We start from the raw sequence: 21,281 nt of genomic DNA on the forward strand, positions 1-21,281 counted from the left end.
TTTAATCAAAGAAAATGAAAACATTTTTTTCAAGTTTCTTTTAATACTAATTTTGTAAAATCCAGTGAGCAACTATGGACACAAAGGCAAAGCAGAAATTACAGGTGCTTGGGTGGCTCAGTTAGTTAAGCATCTGCCTTCAGTTCAGGTCATGATCCCAGGGTCATGGGCTTGATCCCTGCATTAGGCCTTCTGCTCTGTAGGAAACCTGCTTCTCCCTCTGCCTGCTGCATCCCCTGCTTGTGTTCCCTCTATTGCTGTGTCCCTCTCTATCAAATAAATAAATAAAATCTTTTTTAAAAAAAAGTAGAAAGTAAAAAAAAGGAGGGGGGAAGAGCAAAGACACATCCTTTACTGTACCATAAACACAAAGCTCTATTAGTGTTCCCCCACCAATATCTCATAGGAGGCCTAGCTTTCCATGTGCTCAAGAGTACTCCCCATTATTGTGTAGGGGAGCCAGTCTGCATTCACTGGTGATGATGTCAGGCCAAATATGTACTGATACTTCTCAGTTCACTGCAGAGTCTACAGTTTGGACCTTTAAGTGGGATCAAGTGACCAGGCTTTGCTGGATCCCATTGCCAAAGTAGAGAGCAACCCCAATCAGCATCCAGACACCAAAGCAGGCCCAGGTGGCAGCTGCCATCTGCATCATAAGGTAAACATTCACAAAGATGCTCAAGAGTGGAAGGAGAGGCACAGCAGGGACCTTAAAGGGCAGGGGAGTGGAGCTCCATGGCTGTCTCCAGATGACCACAGTGATCCCAGTGATGAGCACCAAGAGCAGAATAATCACGGTAATAGGCACTAGGTCTCCAGAAAGCGGACCTGGCCAGTAAGCCAGCATCAGGCAGAGGAGAGTCAGCAGCAGAGCAAGCAGTGAAGAGCAAACATAGACTATCTGGCCAGAGAGTGGAGTGGGGGTGGGGCTGCCTGGAAAAAATAGTCTCCTTAGAGTCAGCTTCTCTGCTGCAGGTGCAGTTTCCCCCTGCACCTGTATTTCATTTCCCCCATTCCCCTGTTGCACCTCTGTTTCATTTTCCTCATTCTCTTCCTGTACTTTTGGTTCAATTTCCCCATTATCTTCCTGCACTTCTGGTTGATTTTCCTCCTTCCTCCTCTCAGGCTGATACCTGACGATGAGAACACAAAGAGCTACCAGGGAATGAGATATCAAGTCCCCAAATGACCTGAGGTCCAGAATATCAGTGAGTCCAAAGAAGAATACCATGATAGTTGCAATAATGCCAAAGATCACAGTGGATATGATACGGGCATATGCAACAGTATGGATCCTGGCAAGAAAAGGGAACAAGACGTTGTCCTCTGCCATCATGCGTATCATCTGATGTATACGGAACATAAAGCCCCAAGAGGTACTGACAAGAATACTAGAGAAAATTGCAAAAGCTACAGCATAATAGGCAGGGACCCAGCCAATATGGAGAAATGCCTCAGGCAAGGTACTCCCAGGTTGAAGCTGGTAGTAAGGAACCATGAGTGTAAGTGCCATGGAGACACCAAAATACAGCAAAAAGCAGATGAGCAGTGAAATCACAATGCCCATGGGGATGGAACGCTGGGGATTGTGTGATTCTTTGACTCTGGTAACAATAATGCTGAAACCTATAAATGCATAGAAACAGGTAGCTGATCCATGGAGAATGCCCCCAAAGCCAAAAGGGACAAATCCTCCAGAGCCCAGAGGGCCCAACCTAGAGGTGCCATTGAGTCCAGCCTGTATGTAGTCCTCTTCTGTGAGTTTCCAGTTGTGCAAGTCCCCCTTCATGAAGCCAGAGATGATGAAAAAGGTGAGAACCAAAACCCTCAACAATGTGAACAGTCTGAAAACTATGACGAACCCACTCCAACTCATAGATAGCAGTTCCGTGAACAAAACCAGAAAGATGACAAAAAAGTATTGTAGATTTTCTGCAATGACTTGGGGAACATACTGTGAGATGGTCTCTTGCTGGGTCTCAGAGATCTGGTTCCCAACGAAGATGTCAAAAGTTAAGATCCAGGCCTGGACCACAATGAATACATCAGCAACAATGGAGAGGATGAGAGTCCAGCCAGTGATGAAAGCCCAGAGTTCACCTAAAGTGAAGTAGCTGTAGAGATATGCAGAGCCAGAATGGGGAATCCGGACACCAAACTCCGCATAGCACAGCCCAGCCAACAGTGATGTTAGACCTGCCACCAAAAAGCAGATCACAATGGATGGTCCTGCTTGATTCCTGGCCACCTCATTAGCCAGGAAGTACACACCAACACCCACTGTGCAGCCCACACCCAGGACAACTAAATCCAGAGTCCTTTGTTTTTTGCCAAATTCAAACCCATACACTTCTTTCTCCAGCGGACGTCTGCTGACCAGCTTTTGACCAAACCTGTGAAGTGCCTGACACAGCATTCTAGAGGAATTGAAGAACAGTCTAAGGATTAGGGAACTGTAGCAAGCCCCTGGAGCCAAGAGTGTTGGATCTGGATCAGTGAGGCTGAGTTAAGCCAAGTTGGATTGGGGTTGCCGAGGTCCATTGCTCAGGCTTCAAAGCTGCTGCTTCCTATTTCTTTGGGTACATGCTATCCTTCCAGAATGCCTATGAAAACAATACATATTTACTAAACAATGGTGTTCAACCAAACAACCGAAAATCAAAGGCCACATGTAACTTGTTGCATCCCCAAAATCATAGAAACTGACACCAGGGGTAAGAGGGAATCACACCCAGGATTGTGTGCTTGTTGTATGATTTACCAACAAGAACAGGAGATAGATAATGAGTGTCAATTCTTAACTTTTGGAATCCTTCTACACTATTTGAGGTGTCCCCAACCCACAGTCAGGCTTCATACCATTCCATAGTTCCACACTGTCCTTCCTTCATAGTTCTTCCTTTGTTCATAATATGATCTGTGTTTATTCCTTCAGCCCCATCCCATGCCCAGTTCCTGCTCCAGCTGTGGACTTTGACACTCACACTGTTCCCTTGCCTCTACTGCCTTTTGGCCCCTTCATGTAGCTACCCCCACTTCTCTTTCAGTTCACAGATCAGCAATGGCTTCCTCAGGAAGCCTCCCCTGATGCTTATGGTGCCCTTCCTATGTGCTCTCCTAGCACTGGGTTTCCCCCATGTGCCATTGATCCTAATGTGTCAGAATTCCAGGTTAGCTGCTGGTCTCCTCCATCAGACTGTGAAGTAGGTACTCAATGAATGTTTGTTGAACAGATGACCATGCTGAGAAAAGAAACCTGAAAGAGGCCAGAATCCAGATTTATGATCTAACGGACATTGAGGTGCATAATTTGTAGCCAAGAAATCTGTATAATTCAGGCTCAGGTAGAGATATACATGGTATTAACTTCCTTGTGGAAGGTGAGAAAAATGGATAGTGTGAAGGGAAAACTAACTGTGATAAAACCTTGACTGCACACCATTCATGGCAGGTATGAGTCAAACAGGGTGATAAAGAATCATTTGCCTTTGAGGATACTTGTTTAAAAATATCAGGCTGCCTAGAGTTATGGGCAACCAACCACCCACACCCCGTCAGGGAATCCCAACTTTTTGAAGACATCATGCTTAGGCCCTATAATCCAGGTAGGATATCCTAAGTCAGAAGTTCTCACCCTGGGGAACAAAGGGATGCATAATGTATATATCTGGAGACACTTTCAAATTGTTAGATTCTCTCCCTCTGGAGTTTCTTGTCCACAAGCCCTGTACTTCCCGTGATGCTCTAAGCCACCCAACTGACAAGAAATTGTCCTCAAGTTCAAGGGGAAGAGATTCTAAAACCTTCCTTCACAGAAAGGCAGCACAGTTGATTAGTGAGGAGTAAGGCTCTGCAGGTGGACTATACAGGTTCAAATCATACCTCACTCTCACACCCAGTGACTCTGGAAAAATTAGTTTTCCTCACTAAGCTCTAGTTTCCACAACAGTCAAATGGGAGTAAAAGGAAATCCCTCACAGGGCAGTTTGAGAAGTAAGTGAAATGACGTCTGTAAGTACGTAGCTCAGTGCCTAACAAACAATGTGGACTGAGTACAAATCTACTTTGTACTTAATACTGAAAATGATCCAAAGTAACCAAAACACTGAAAATAAATCAGTCTTTAGAAATATGCACACTCAAAATCATCCACTAAAACTCCTAACCTTCATGAGACAATGCAAACAAACTATTTTATCCCATATGATTCACACTGAAATGCTAGGACTCTAATTAGACACCCTCATTCATGCTAGTGCTAACACATGGTGGTTCCTAGGCTTACTGAGTTGGACCAGGCATCTAGAAATGCAAGACTCAATACAATAACAATAATAACATCTTTGTCTACAGATACCTCATTTGGAACAGTTAGTGCTGGGTACTATAGAGATAAGAACAATAAACATTGGTCAGAAATGTTGAATGTGAGCCCTAGCCCTTCCTTGTGATGACAGGAACTTGGATAATTTGCTTAAACTCTAAGCCTCCATCTTCTCATCCACTAGGATCCTCACTTGACTTCCCTCACTGGATCAACATGAGAATTCCATAAGAAGATACAAACTATCACACACTGCTGGTGGGAATGTAACTGGGGCACCATCCTGAAGCACAATCTTTTTTTTTTTTAAGATTTTGTTTATTTTTTTGACAGACAGAGATCACAAGTAGGCAGAAAGGTAGGCAGAGAGAGAAAGAGAGGAAGAATCAGGCTCCCTGCTAAGCAGAGAGCCTGACGTGGGGCTCAATCCCAGGACCCTAGGATCATGACCTGAGCTGAAGGCAGAGGCTTTAATCCACTGAGCCATCCAGGGACCCCCTGAAGCACAATCTTAGCAGAATTAAGATATTCACAAATGATACTACAGACAAAGGGCTGATATCCAAGATCTATAAAGAATTCCTCAAACTCAACATTCAAAAACCAGATAATCACATCAAAAAATGGGCAGAAGACAACAGCAGACACTTCTCCAAAGAAGACATACAAATGGCCAACAAACACATGAAAAAATGTTCATCATCACTAGCCATCAGGGAGATTCAAATCAAAACCACTTTGAGATACCACCTTACACCAGTCAGAATGGCCAAAATTAACAAGACAGTAAATAAGTGTTGGAGAGGATGTGGAGAAAGGAGAACCCTCTTACACTGTTGGTGGGAATGCAAGTTAGTGCAGCCACTTTGGAAAACAGTGTGGAGATTCCTTAAGAAATTAAAAACAGAGCTACCCTATTACCCTGCAACTGCACTGCTGTGTGTTTACCCCAAAGATACAGATGTAGTGAAAAGAAAGGCCATATTCACCCCAGTGTTCATAGCAACAATGTCCACAATAGCCAAACTGTGGAAAGAGCCAAGGTGCCCTTCAACAGATAAATGGATAAAGAAGATATGGTCTATATATACAATGGAATATTATGCATCCATCAGAAAGGATGAATACCCAACTTTTGTATCAGCATGGATGGGACTGGAGGAGATTATGCTGAGTGAAATAAGTCAAGCAGAGAGAATCAATTATCATATAGTTTCACTTACTTGTGGAGCATAAGGAATAACATGGAGGACATTAGGAGAAGGAAAGGAAAAGAGAATTGGGGGAAATCGGAGGGGGAAAAGAACCATGAGAGACTGTGGACTCTGAGAAACAAACAGGGTTTTGGAGGGGAGAGGTGGGGGTTAGGTGAACCTGGTGGTTGGTATAAAGGAGGGCACATTTTGCATGGAGCACTGGGTGTGGTGCATAAACAATCTTGGAACACTGAAAAAAATATAATTAAATTAAAAAAATAAAAAATAAAAATGCACACATAATTGGACACTGTAGTGGTTGAATGTAGAATGTATCTAAAACAAATATAGAACATGGACTGGAAGAGCATTTGTTAAATACACTAAAGCAAGCGCCTCCAGTGAGGACAGGAAATGAGAAGAGGTAAGGTAAGGATGAAACAGGATAATAAAATGCATTGAAAGGGGGCTAATTGGACATAATAAAAAATAAAATTTAAAATTAAAAAAAAAGAAAGAAAGAAAGATGGCCTTATAGGAAGCAATGAAGTGAACATGCCATGACTGAAGGAGTGACTCACTCCACTCTTTGCATTGCAGGTTCAACACAGGATTGCAGGAGATAACATCATTAGAGCACCTGGTACAGAGCTTGGTAAATGACAGACACTCAGTTGATTTAAATTGAAAAGAGAAGTGGAATTCTGTAATCACCAGGATATGGAGAATACAAAGAAGGAATACCTGCTAGAAAGAGGGTAGAGAACAAGAAAGATGGGGCACCCCTCCTACTAGTTCCCTCTGAACCAATTCCCCTTTTCCTAATTCTTCTCAGTCACCCCTTTCAACTGTCTTTGGAGGCTCCTGGTAGTTGGCACTAAGGATGCTTCTAGCACATTTTTCTCTATAGGAACCATCCCACCTCCCACTCAACAAAGACCACAACAGTGGTTCTCAAGATTTGTTCAATAACAGACGTCTCTGAAGTTGGTCACTTCAAAAAAAAAAAAAAATCATATATACTTCTGAAATCCATCCATGTATCCAAAGCAGGAATCCTAGAGGATCTATCTGAATTGCAGGGTCAGAGACTGGTAATACTTGATAATATCTGTTTTCCTCAACTGTATTGTGCAGGGTGGTCCTTGTGCTCTTCCCACTTTTTACTGAAGATGAGGAAAAGTAGGCCTACACAAAAAATATTAAGATAGCAGTGAAGCAACCCAAAGAACAAGACATCTGGGAATTAAATAATCATGTTTTGATCCAACAGATGCAGAGAGAACAAACAAATGAACAACCAAACATATAGAAGAGAAAGAACACCCATGACTGGGAATCCTGAGAGAACCTACCACAAGTCCAGCCTATACCAACCAAAGAAACATTGTCCTCAAATGCCATGTTCAGATATGGCATGCATAGAGAAAAGGAAAGCAACCAACTTTTAGGATGTGCTCAGACTGGGTGTTGTGACTCTAAACTAAAATGGGTGGTCCAAGACACACTCCTCTTCACATTATTGTGCAACCCTCTCCACCATCCATCTCCAGAATTTGTTCATCTTCCTCAGCTGAAACTCTGTATCCATTAAGCAGTAGCTCCCCATTCATCCCTTTCCACAGCCCCTGTCAACCACCATTCTACTTTGAGTACCTATGAATTTGACCAATCAAGGTACCTCATATGAGTGGAATCATACAGTATCATCCTTTTGGGACAGGCTTATTTCACTTGGCATAATGTCTTCAAGGTTCACTCATATTGTAGCTGATGTCAAAATATCCTTCCTCTTAAAGGCTGAATGATATTCCACTGTGTGTATATCTCACATCCAGGTTATCTGTTTATTCTCTGCTGGGTGTGCTAGTTATTTTAACTATTGGCTTTTAGGAATAATGCTGTTATAAATATGGTATACATATATCTTTTTGAGACACTGCCTTCAATTCCTTCAGATATGTACCCAGAAGTAATATTGCTGGATCACATGGTAATTGTATATGTAATTTTTTGAGAAGTCACCTGACTTTTTCTACAGTAGTTAACCCATTTTACATTCCCACCTGCAATGCACAAGTGTCCCATTTTCTCCACCTCCTCACCAACACTCATTATCCTCTCTTTTTTTAATAACAACCATTGTAATGAGAGTGACAAGGCCCTTGGCTGGTTTTGAGAAATAACAAGGAGTCCTGTGGGGCCAGGACACAGTGAGTGATGCGAAAGCAGTAGGGGGTGAAGTCAGAGAGAAAGCAAGAATCAAGATCCTTCACAGAGGGTCTGAGAATCACTGTGAGGACATTGGGCATTACTCTGGGTGTGACGGAAATCCTAGAAACACTGAGAGTTGCACATGCTGTATACCAATTTTCATAGTCCTTGAACTAAGTATTGGGGTCTAAGGAAAGCCCTCGTCCAGAGTTTGAAAAGAAGGTTTGGAAACAAGTTACACAGACCTCTCAGTAGATGTCTGGTGCTTCTGACAACAGAATGAGGACTGAACAAACTGTGTGCTTCCATCTGCTTCCCTCCCTAGATGCTAAAGAGGAAATGCCATATAGACACTCATGGGACAGTAACATAACAAATTGCTTTCATTGAAGCTATTCACTGTCTGGATTATCTCTGGGCAGGACTCCATCACTTGAAAATCAAACAAAAGTCATTTTAGTATTTTCCAATATTTTAGGTTATGCCCACTAGTACTGTGAATAATCAAGAGCTGACATGGAGATAAACAGTGCTTTTTTCTGGAATTTGGTGAAATTAAGGACTGCAAAGGCATTAATACGTAGACTCTCAGAAAGGGGACAGAAACCATGTGAATCAGGCACTCACAAGTGCAGAATTAAATAGATGATTTCAGACCCAAGCCCCAGATGCCTGAGGAAGGACTTTCAGAAATGTCTGAAATATTCAGAGCTAGAGAGAAACAGATCCTCAAAGGGAAGCCTGAAAATACTTTTCTGTGAAGCGAAAAAAAAAAAAATTACCTCGCATAAACTCACTTCCCCTGGGCAAGAGAGATGAAAGCTTCTACATCCAAATAGAAGTCCAAGGAGTTATACAGTTGCTCAACAACAAATACTCTGGAGTGAATGGCTGCCCAAGCACTAAATATGAATGTTAGAAAATATATGCTTATGTGTGTAGAGGGAGGTGGTGGAAGATGGAGGGTAGAGAAGGACAGAATCATGGGCTGTCCCAATTGGGAAAGGAGGACAGACAAAGTCAATTTTCACCATGGCATACTTAGGATTCAAATGTGAGTTAGGGGAGGGAAGAATAGTAAACTCTAGAAGCCAAAATTACTAATTTCTCCCAGTAGGCGATAGGCTATGGACTCCTGATTTCTGTGTGCTGTTCCTTTCCAAATGAGGACCACCTTTTTCCATCCTCCACTCTCAACATACTATGATCACAACATACCCCCAGAGTAAAGAGACTCCACAGTTTGCCTCACATCATATTCCCCATCTATTTCCCTTTTCTGTGGACTCTTTATAGAGGTCTTGGGTTACCTTCAAGCTTCAAACAGATATTATAAAAGTGGGACTGTAATATAGGAGAAGGCTGCTCATTCTCTTTTCCTCAAGTAAAAAATTATAGACCCAAATAGCAGTGAAAGTCTAATGTCATTCATCATTCATTCTTTCAATAAATATTAAGGACTTTCTAAATGCCAATCTTAGTACTTGATGCTATGTATACAACGGAGAGGAAAAAGATGTGTTTCCCACCTACATGGTACTAATTCTCTTTGACAATGTTCCAATGTAATATTCCTGCCCAAAATGTGTAACCTGAATCTAATGATAAAAATCGATGAGTCTAGGTTTTATTCCTAGGTATCTTACAGTTTTTGAACACCAGTACTCTGGAAACCACAGAACACTTATGAAAGAAAATGAAGAGGATAGAAAGAAATGGGAAAATAGTCCATTCTCATGGATTGGAAGAACACTGTTAAAATGTCTATAACCACCCAAAGCCATCTACACACTTGAGGCAATCCCCATCAAAAGGCCACCAGCATTTTTAACAGAGCTAGAACAAAGAATCATAAAATTTGTATGGAACCACAAAAGACCCCAAAGAGTCAAAGTAGTCTTGAAAATGAAAAAGCAAACCTGGAGGCATCACAATTCTGGGCTTCAAGCTGTACTGTAAAGCCATAGTCACCAAGAGAGTATGGTACTGGCACAGGAACAGACACCTAGATCAGTGGGACAGAACAGAAAACCCAGAAATGGACCCACAACTCTATGGTCAACTGATCTTCAACAAAGCAGGAAAGAAGATCCAATGGAAAAAAGACAGTCTTTTCAACAAATTGCATTAGGAATACTGGACAGGAACATTCAGAAGAGTGAAACCAGACCACTTTCTTCCTCCACACACAAAAAATAAAGTCAAAATGGGTGAAGGACGTAAATGAGAGACAGAAAGCCACCAAAATCCTAGAGAAGAACACAGGTAGTAATCTCTTGGACTTCAGGCATAGCAAAATCTTACAGACACATCTCTAAAAACAAAGGGAAAAAAACAAAAATGAATTACTGGGGGTTCATCAAGATAAAAAGCTTTTGCACAGGAAAGGAAACAATCAACAAAATTAAAGACAACCTACAAAATGTGAGAAGATATTTGCAAAGGACATATCAGATAAAGGGTTAGTACTCAAAATCTATAAAGAACTTTTCAAACTGAACACCCCAGAAATAAATTATCCAATTAAGAAAGGGGCAGAAGACATGAACAGACATTTTCCCAAAGAAGACATTTAGATGGCTAACAGATGCATGAAAAGATGCTCAGTATCACTCATCCTCAGAGAAATACAAATCAAAACCATGATGAAATACCACCTCAGACCTACCAGAATGCCTAAAATTAACAACAGAAAAGAACAGGTGTTGGTGAGGACGTGGAGAAAGGGGAACCCTCTTATACTTGGTAGGAATGCAAACTGGTGCAGCCACTCTGGAAAACAATATGGAGGTTCCTAAAAATAAATAAATAAATAAATTAGAACTACCTTTTGATCCTGCAATTGTATTGCTAAGTATTTACCCAAAGGATACAAAAATACTGATTCAAAGGGGAATGCACACCTGATGTTTATACCAACATTATTAACAATAGCCAGATTTCCATCAACTTATATATATATATATATATATATATATATATACACACATCTTCTTTATTCTATATATCTATATATCTACATATCATTCTTTCATTGCCACATACGATTTTTCCTTTCTCCATCCTCTGCACATCATTCATTCATATATCATAATCACATCATTGATTCATAGAATGAATTACAACATTCTTTCATAATCATCATTCACTCATGTATATATTCATCAACTGATGAATGCATAAAGAAGATGGAGGTATATGTATACACACAATGGACTATTACTCCTATATCAAAAAGAATGAAATCTTGCCATTTTCAATGATGTGGATGGAACTAGAGCTTACCATCCTAAGAGAAATAAGTCAGTCACAGAAAGAAATAGACCATATGATTTCATTCATGTGTAGGATTTAACAAACAATACAGATGTACATAGGGAGAGGGAAAGAAAAATAAAATAGGATGAAAACAGAGAGAGAGGGGCAAACCATAAAAGACTCTTAATGACAGAAAACAAACTGAGGGTTGCTGAAGGAAGATGGGTGGGGGAATGGGCTAAATGGATGATGGGTTTAAGGAGGGCACTTAGGACGAGCAGTGGGTGTCAGATGTTAAGAATGAGTGACTAAACTCTACACCTGAACCCAATTTTACCATATGTCTTAACTAACTAGAATCTAAATAAAAACTTGAAATTTAAAAAATGATCAGCCTATAAAACAGTTACCCACAGAAAGTTGACTTTCTATAAAACAACTGACCTGGGGGACCCTGGGTTAAAGCCTCTGCCTTCAGCTCAGGTCGTGATCCCAGATCCCCAAATCTGGGACCACAATTTCTTCAGACCATCCTTTTAGATGCCAAGGAAGATTTTAAAGCATCCCTGTACCTATTCCAATAGTCCCCACATAGCTAATTGTAATTCCTGCCCACAACTTGAGACCATTTCCCTTTGCTTGGTTTTTAGTTGAAATATAAGATAATAGGTCTCTAGATGCCAAATAAAAGACATCCTCCTGGACTAAAAATGGGCATTAGTGTTCCCCATTGTGACACACGTCTGTGACCAGCACTGAGAACACAGCACCTAGAGCATTGTTAAGATTTATTGATCAAAGAGGAGAGTCCAAGATGGTAAAGGGATAAGAGACCCTAATTTCATCTGGTCCCAGGAATTCAGCTAGATAGCTATCAAATCATCCTGAACCCCTGGAACTCAACTGGAGATCTAAGAAAAGAATACCTGCAACTCTACAAATAGAAAAGTGACCACTTTCTGCAAGGTAGGAGGTATGGAAAAGTGAATCCAAGGCAATATATGGGAGACAGACCACGGAGGGGAGGGAGCCTCCATCAGCTGGCTACCAGCAAGTGACAGAGCAGAGGATCACAAAATCACAAATTTTAGAAATCTGCTCTGGGGAACAATATCCCTCAGACTGCTAAGTAGGGGAACCCTTGTTGGGACAGTGTGGACTCAGGATCCCTGGGGTCATAGGAAGACCAGGAGTGCCTGAGTGCAGCAGAGCTCCCAGGTATTGGAGCAAGGAAGTCAGCTGCAAAGAGTGGGATCTCAGCTCGGGGTTCACATAAACCTCAAACTGTAGCAGAGTCGGCCAATTGCTCCTTACAGGGGACCAAAAAGCAACAGGGAAGGCAAGACCCACCTTGCTCCCCTGGGAGTAGTGTGAGTCCCAGGAGAAGTCTACAGGGTTTGGAGACTTGAAACATGGTCCTGTGACTGAGATAGAAATGCTCAGTCACAGGCTGGGTGAGTATGGATTGCAGCCAGAGACCAGGGAGAGAGGAGTGACTGACTGCTTTTCTCTGGGAACTCATGGAGGGTTGGCGTCCCAAACTTTTGGCTCCAGGCCAGAGATTGGGAGGCCACCATTTTCATTCTCATCCTCTAAAGCAGGTGGAAAGCCTTCAGGGAACAAAAGCCACAGAGAACAAACAAAGCAGATCACTTAGCCTGGCCCCCTCACAAGGGCAGTACAATTCCTCCTGGGGCAAAGAATCCTGAGAATCAATGCAAGGGACCCTCCCCCAAGAAGATCAGCAAGAAGATGCAGCCTAGACCAAGTTTACCAATCAATGAGAACTGAAAAACTCTAGCACTAGCAGAATTCAACACATAGAATTTATGGCTTTTTTTCAATGATTCTTTCATCTCTCAACTTTAATTTTTTCTATTTTTTCTTTCCCTTTTCAACGAATTTATTATTTTATCAACTACTTTTTTTTAACTTTAATTAATTTATTTATTTTTTTCAGCGTAACAGTATTCATTGTTTTTGCACAACATCCAGTGCTCCCTATTACCCACCACCTTGTTCCCCCAACCTCCCACCCCCGCCCCTTCAAAACCCTCAGGTTGTTTTTCAGAGTCCATAGTCTCTTATGGTTCACATCCCCTTCCAATTTCCCTCAACTTCCTTCTCCTCTCCATCTCCCACTGTCCTCCATGTCATTTGTTATGCTCCACAAATAAGTGAAACCATATTTATCAACTACTTTTTTAAGTCTTTTTTAATTTTCATTTTTACAGTTACACCCTATCCTTTCATTGTATTTAATCTTATTTTTGTGTATATATACATATTTTTTTCTTTCTTTACAATTTTTAGATGCAGTTTCTTCTAACAGACCAAAATATAGTGTATGGTTCTGGTTCTATTCACTGTCTAATCAGATTCTCTTTCTTGTTGTTGTTGTATTTATAGTTGTTTTTGTTTTTTCTTTTTTTTTCTTGTTCTTCTTCCATTTAAAAATTGTTTTCTTTGTTTTATTTTATTAAAGTCTTTTTTAATTTTCATCTTTTTAAAAAGATTTTGTTTATTTATTTATTTATTTATTTATTTGACAGAGAGAGAGATCACAAGTAGGCAGAGAGGCAGTCAGAGAGAGAGGGTGAAGCAGTCTCCCTGCTGAGCAGAGAGTCCAATGTGGGGCTTGATCCCAGGACACTGATATCAGGGCCCGAGCTGAAAGGAGAGGCTTAACCACTGAGCCACCCAGGTGCCTCAATTTTCATCTTTATAGTTACAGTCTATCTTTTCAATGTATTTAATTTTATTTTTGTATATAGAAGTTTTTCTTTCCTTACAATTTTAACATGTACTCTCTTCTAACAAACTGACCAAAATGCACTCAGGTCATAGTGTATTCCTCTCTTCAGTTCCTCTGTCTGTTTATATCCCTTTCTTTTTTGTTGTTGTTTATTTGTTTTTGTCTTTTTTTTATATATCAGCCAAACTAAGGTTTTTTTTTCAGTGTTCCAAGATTCATTGTTTATGCACCACACCCAGTGATCCATGCAATACATGCCCTCCTTAATACCCACCACCAGGCTCACCCATCTTCCCTACCCTTCCCTTCCAAAACCCTCAATATGTTTCTCAGAGTCCACAGTCTCTCGTGGTTCATCTCACCCTCCAATTTCGCCCACCTTACTTCTCCTCTCCATCTCCCTATGTCCTCTGCGTTATTCGTTATGCTCCACCAGCAAGTTAAACCGTATAATAATAGACTTTCTCTGCTTGACTTATTTTCTTGGCTTTTAATATCCAGTTTTACAGTTAAATTCTACACATATATTTTTTTTCTTTCTTTACAATTTTGGGATCTAGTTTTCTAAAAGCCAAAACAAAATACACACAGAATCCAGAGTATTGCTCTATTCTGCTCACCAGTTTGATTATATTCACTCTCTTTTTTTCTTTTCCCCAGTTTCAGGTCCTGTCTCATTTGTTTCGTGTATATTTCTCTGGCATAGTGGCATAGTTGTTGCCACTTTTAATACATTGTTCTCTTGTCCATCTATTGTTCTCTCAACAGAATGAAAGATGGAAAAAACATGAAAAAAGCGAACAAGAGGAAGTACTGACAGCCAGTGACTTAATCAATATAGACACACATAAGATGTTAGAACTGGAGTTCAGAATAATGATTATACCGATGCTAGTTAAGCTTGAAAAGTATAGAAGATATTAGAGAATCCCTTTCCTGCGAAATAAAAGAACTAAAATCTAACCAATTCAAAATAAAAAAAAAAGATTGTTAGTGAGTTGCAATTAAAAACGGAAGCTCTACCAGCTAGGATAAGTGGGGCAGAAGAGATAATTAGGGATGTAGAAGACCAAATGATGAAGAATAAAGAAGCTGAGAAAAAGATAAACAGCTACTGGAACACAAGGGGAAAATTTGAGAGATAAGTGATACCATAAGATGAAACAATATTAGAATGATTGGGATCCCAGAAGAAGAGGAAAGAGAGAGAGAAGCAGAAGGTTTATTGAGGCAAATCACAGTGGAGAACTTCCCTAATATGAAGAAGGAAAAAGGCATCAAAGTCCAGAAGGTACAGGAAACTCCCCTCAAAATCAATAAAAATAGGTCACCAGTCCAAAATATAATAGTGAAATTTACAAATCTCAGAGACAAAGAGAAAATCCTGAGAGCAGCTTGGAACAAGAGGTCAGTAACCTACAAGGGTAGAAGGAATAGATTGCTAACAGAGCTACCCACAGAGCATGGGGAGGCCAGAAATGACTGGCATGATATATTCAGTATGCTAAATGAGAAAAAGATCCAGCCAAGAATACTTTATCCAGCTACGATTTCATTCAAAATAGAAGGAGTGATAAAAACCTTCCAGGACAACCAGAAACTAAAAGAATTTGTGATCACCAAACCATCCCCACCAGAAATATTGAAAGGGGTCCACTAAGCAAAGAGAGAACCCAAAAGTAACATAGACCAGAGAGGGACAAATACAATATACAATAACAGTCACCTTAGAGGTAATAAAATGGCACTAAATTCATACCTTTTGATAGTTACTCTGAATGCAAATGGGCCAAATACCCTAATCAAAAGACACAGGGTATCAGACTGGATTTAAAACAACAACAACACCACCAAGATCCATTGATACGCTGTCTGCAAGAGACTTATTTTAGACCCAAAGACACCTCCAGATTGAAAGTGAGGGGGTGTCCATCATCCTAATGCACATCAAAGGGAAGCTGAGGAGGAAATCCTTATATCAAAAAATTAGATGTTAAACCAAAGAATGTAATAAGAGATGAGGAAGGACACTATATCATAATTAAACAGTCTATCCAACAAGAAGATCTGAAAATTGTAAATATTTATGCCCCCAACATGGGAACAGCCAAATATATAAGCCAATTAATAACAAAATCAAAGAAACACATCAATAATAACACAATAATAGTATAAGACTTTAACACTCCCCTCACTGCAATGGACAGGTCATCTAAGTAGATCAACAGGAAAAAGGGCTTTGAATGATACGCTGGACCAGATGGACTTCACAGGTATATTCAGAACATTCCATCCTGAAGCAACAGAATACACACTCTTCTCTAGTGCATGGAGAACATTCTCCAGAATAGATACTTGGTCACAAATCAGGTCTCAACTGGTACCAAAAGACTGAGATAATTCCCTGTATATTTTCAGACCACAATGCTTTGAAACTGAAACTCAATCACAAGAGGCAAGTTGGAAAGAACTCAAATACATGGAGGCTAAAGAGCATCCCACTAAAGATTGAATGGGCCAACCAGGAAATTAAAGAAGAATTTAAAAAATTCATGGAAGCAAATGAAAATGAAAACACAACTGTTCAAAATCTTAGGAATGCAGCAGGCACTCCTAGAGGGAAGGATATAACATAAAAGACTCTCTCAAGAAACAAGGAAGTTCTCAAATACACAACCTAACCTCAACCTAAAGGAGCTGGAGAAAGAAAAGAAAAGAAAGCCTAAACCCTGAAAGAGAAGAGAAATATCAACATTAGAGCAGAAACCATGAAATAAAACCAAAAGAGCGGTAGAACATATCAACAAAAGTAGGAGATGGTTCTTTGAAAGAACATAAAAAGATTGGTAAAACACTGACCAGAATTATCAAAAGGAAAAGAAAAACGACCCAGATAAATAAAATCATGAATGAAAGGAGAGAGATCACAACCAACACCAAAGAAATACAAACAATTATAAGAACACATCATGAGAACTATATGCCAAAAAATTAGGCAAAGTGAAAGAAATGGATGCATTCTTAGAGATGTATGAACTACCAAAACTGAACCAGGAAGAAATAGAAAACCCAAACAGACCCATAACCAGCCAGGAAACGAAAGCAATCATCAAAATTCTTCCCAACAAACAGGAGTCCAGGGCCAGATGGCTTCCCAGGGGAATTCTACTAAACATTTAAAGAAGAAATAATATATATTCTTCTGAAACTGATTCAAAAAAATAGAAATGGGAGAAAAACTTCCAAGCTCTTTTTATGAGTCCAGCATTACCTTGATCCCAATACCAGACAAAGACCCCACCAAAAAAGGAGCATTAAAGACCAATATCACTGATGAACATGGATGCAAAAATTCTCACCAAAATATTAGCCAATGGGATCCAACAGTATGATAAAAAGATTATTTACCATGACCAAACAAGATTTATTCCTGGACTCCAAGGATGGTTCAACAACCACAAATCAATCAATGTGATACATGACATAAATAAAAGAAAGGGCAAGAACCATATGATCCTCTCAATAGATGCAAAAAAAGCATTTGACAAAGTACAGCATTCTTTCTTAATTAAAACTCTTCACAGTGTAGGGATAGAAGGAACATGCCTCAATATCATAAAAGTCATCTATATAAAGCCCAGAGTGAATATCATTCTCAATGGGGAAAAATTGAGAGCTTTTCCCCCAAGGTCAAGAACACAGCAGGAATTTCCACTATCAGCACCACTATTGAACATAGCACTAGAAGTCCTAGCCTCAGCAATCAGACATCAAAAAGAAATAAAAGGCATCCTAATTGACAAAGAAGAAGTCAAATTCTCAGTCTGAGCAAATGACATAATACCTTAATGTGGAAAACGCAAAGACTCAGTCTCAAAATTGCTAGAACTCATACAGGAATTTAGCAAAGTGGCAGGATATAAAAATCAATGCACAGAAATCTGTAGCATTCCTATACAGGAACAATGAGACAGGAGAAAGAGAAATTAAGAAGTGATCCCATTTACAATTGCACGAAACCATAAGATAACTAGGAGTAAACCTAACCAAAGAGGCAAAGGACCTGTACTCAGAAAACCATAGAACACTCACGAAAGAAATTGAGGAAGACACAAAGAAATGGAAAAATATTACACACTCATGAACTGGAGGAACATATATTGTTAAAATGTCTATGCTACCTAGGACAATTACACATTCAATGCAATCCCTAGCAAAATATCATCAACTTTTTTCACAGAACTGGAATGAATAATCCAAAAATTTGTTCAGAAACAGAAAAGAGGGTGCCTGGGTGGCTCAATGGGTTAAGCCGCTGCCTTCGGCTCAGGTCATGATCTCAGGGTCCTGGGATCGAGTCCCGCATCGGGCTCTCTGCTCAGCAGGGAGCCTGCTTCCCTCTCTTTCTCTCTCTCTCTCTGCCTGCCTCTCTGCCTACTTGTGATCTGTCTCTGTCAAATAAATAAATAAAATCTTAAAAAAAAAAAAAAAGAAGAAGAAGAAACAGAAAAGACCCTGAATAGTGAAAGCAACGTTGAAAAAGAAAACCAAACCTGGTGGCATCACAATCTTGGACTTCAAGCTCTGTTACAAAGCTGTAATCATCAAGACAGTATGGTACCAGCACAAAAATAGACACATAGATCAATGAGAGAAAATAGAGAACCCAGAAATAAACTGTTGACTCTATGGCCAACTAATCTTTGACAAAGCAGGAAAGAATATCCAATGGAAAAAAGACAGTCCCTTCAACCAATGATGGTGGAAAATTGGGCAGCCACATGTAGAAGAATGAAACTGGACCATTTCCTTACCATCCACAAAAATAGACTCAAAATGGATGAAAGACCTCAATGTGAGACAGGAGTCCATCAAAATCCTTGAGGGGAACACAGGCAGCAGCCTCTGTGCCCTTGGCTGTGGCAAGTTCTTGATAGAGATTTCTCCAAAGGCAGGGAAACAAAGGTAAAAATGAACTGTTGGGACCTCATCAAGATAAAAACTTTTGGGGTGCCTGGATGGCTCAGTGGGTTAAGCCTCTGCCTTCGGCTCAGGTCATGGTCTCAGGGTCCTGAGATCCAGCCCAGCATCAGGCTCTCTGCACAATAGGGAGCCTGCCTCCCCCTCTCTCTCTGCCTGCCTCTCTGCCTACTTAGGATCTCTCTCTGTGTGTGTGTGTCAAATAAAGAAACAAAATCTTTTTTTAAAAAGGATAAAAACTTTTGCACAGCAAAGGAAAGAGTTGACAAAGCCAAAAACAACTGACAGAATGGCAAAAGATACTTGCATATAACATATCAGGTAAAGAGGTAGTATCCAAAATCTATGAAGAATTTACCAAACTCAACACCCAAAGAACAAATAATCCAATCAAGAAATGGGCAGAATAGACACACAGGTGACCATCAGACACATGAAAAAATGCTCAAAATCACTCATGATCAGAGAAATAGAAATCAAAACCACAATGAGATACCACCACACAGAAGTCAGAATGGCTAAAATTAACAAGTCAAGAACCAACAGATGTAGATGAGGATGTGGAGAAAGGGGAATCCTCCTATACTGTTGGTAGGAATGCAAGCTGGGGCAGCCACTCTAGAAAGAGCATGGAGGTTCCTCAAAAAGTTGAAAATAGAGCTACCCTATGAACTAGCAATTGCACTACTGGGTATTTACCACAAAGATATAAATGTAGTGATTCAAAGGGACACCTGCACCCCAGTGTTCATAGCAGCAATGTCCACAATAGTCAAATAATGGAAAGAGTCCAGATATCCATTGACACTTGAGTGGATAAAGAAGATGTGGTATATATGTATGTGTACACACACACACACACACACACACAAAATGGAGGCATGAAAAATGTTATCTAGAAACTAGAAGGTATTCTGCTAAGAGAAATAAGTCAATCAGAGAAAGACAATTATCATATATTCTTGCTCATATGTGGAATTTAAGAAACAAAATGGAGGATCATATGGGAAGAAAGGAAAAAATGGAACAAGACAAATCCAGAGAGGGACAAAAACCATATGAGACTCTAAATCATAAGAAACAAACTGAGGGTTGCTGTAGGGGAGGGAGATGGAGTGATGGGGTCATTGGGCGATGGACTATACTGAGGGCATGTGATGTAATGAACACAGGGTGTTATATATAAAGACTGATGAATCACAGGCCTGTACCTCTGAAACCAATAATACACTATCTGTTAATTAATTGAATTAAACAAAAAATGTTTTAAAATATTTATTGATCACTCATAGAAATAATCATAAGGACCAATGGACATCAGACACCATTATACCTCTTTGTCTATTTTTGGATCACCTCACCATATTTTTAAAGTTATTAACAAATATGGACTTGACATAAGGAACAATGGCTATTATGAACAAGTTATTCATATAGGAAGGTCCATAGATTAGATAAATTGCATTTCTATTTTAGTTTCAAACAAAACCCAAAGTTGTTTCTGGAAACAAGGGGATTGCAAAGCAACCTCTAAGGACTTCATTCCAAGAAACTACATAAAAGCTTTGAATAAATCTAAGGAATTCCAACTGAAGTCATTGGTTTCAGATATTTGGAGATCACCAGCCTAGCCCTCAGTTCAATTCAGCTGACATGAAGTCACATAAATTCTTGGCACTTTGTTCATACTTCTTCTACCTAGTAGGTTCCTGTGGTTTGCAAATACTGCACATCCAGGGCCAATCACCTGCTATACTACTTGGTCCACCCTCCTGGCCCAAAACATTGGTAACTAACAACAACATGCTCTTACCTCTGACTCAGACTCACCCACTATCCATCAGAGAGGGTTGCCCTTCCTTGAAATATGATAAAGCCCTATCACATTCTTCCTGACTGCTACAGTGCCCCACACAACTGAAGGGGGAGCACTCTCTACTGACCTTCTGGAAGATGACACTTTGCTCAAGTCTCAAAAAGACACACATAGACACGCACTAACATATAACCACTTCCAAATAGGCAGTTTCTTGCTCTCTATCAAATCCAAACTTCTAAGATCATATTTCTAAGTCTTTCTTTTCACCGTTTTTACCACTTTCATACTATTAACCTTTTCTGTGGCTCCTGCTGCAACAGGACAAATCTTTCCCCACACGTGCACATCTTGCTGGCATTACATCAACCCTCACACAGACTTCTCTCTCTCCCTAAAAACACTCTTTCCAAACCCTGTTCAACATGACCCTACTTCCAGAAATGGCTGGCCACACCTACAAATAGATATCAGATCTCTCCAGTATGCTCCTCTTGCCCAAGCTCTCCCCTCATTAATGTCCAGTGGCAGAACTCAGGGCCTAGAACTCTGCACTGGAAGAAATCCCAGTTGGAGAGGAGGGTAGAAGTAGTACATGGTGAGGTGGAGCCCAGGAACACAGCTTTTTAAAAAATATATATATAATTTTATTTTATTTTTTCAGTGTTCCAAGATTCATTGTTTACGCACCAAGGGGCAGAGCTTCTGCCTGAGGATGCTTCCAGCTTCCCTCTC

The 21,281-nt window shown here is 40.1% G+C and overlaps 1 protein-coding gene across 1 annotated transcript; it reads right to left on the bottom strand.

The window, feature by feature from the left end:
• Window positions 1-553: 553 nt before the first annotated feature.
• On the bottom strand, window positions 554-2,419 carry LOC123947359 (cationic amino acid transporter 3-like). Its single transcript, XM_046013529.1, has one exon. The coding sequence runs from the start codon at window positions 2,417-2,419 to the stop codon at window positions 554-556; it is 1,866 nt and encodes a 621-aa protein (XP_045869485.1).
• Between the last annotated feature and the right edge of the window lie 18,862 nt (window positions 2,420-21,281).

Source organism: Meles meles, chromosome 7 (genome assembly GCF_922984935.1).
Source record: "Meles meles chromosome 7, mMelMel3.1 paternal haplotype, whole genome shotgun sequence".
In the NCBI taxonomy this organism is placed as follows: domain Eukaryota; kingdom Metazoa; phylum Chordata; class Mammalia; order Carnivora; family Mustelidae; genus Meles; species Meles meles.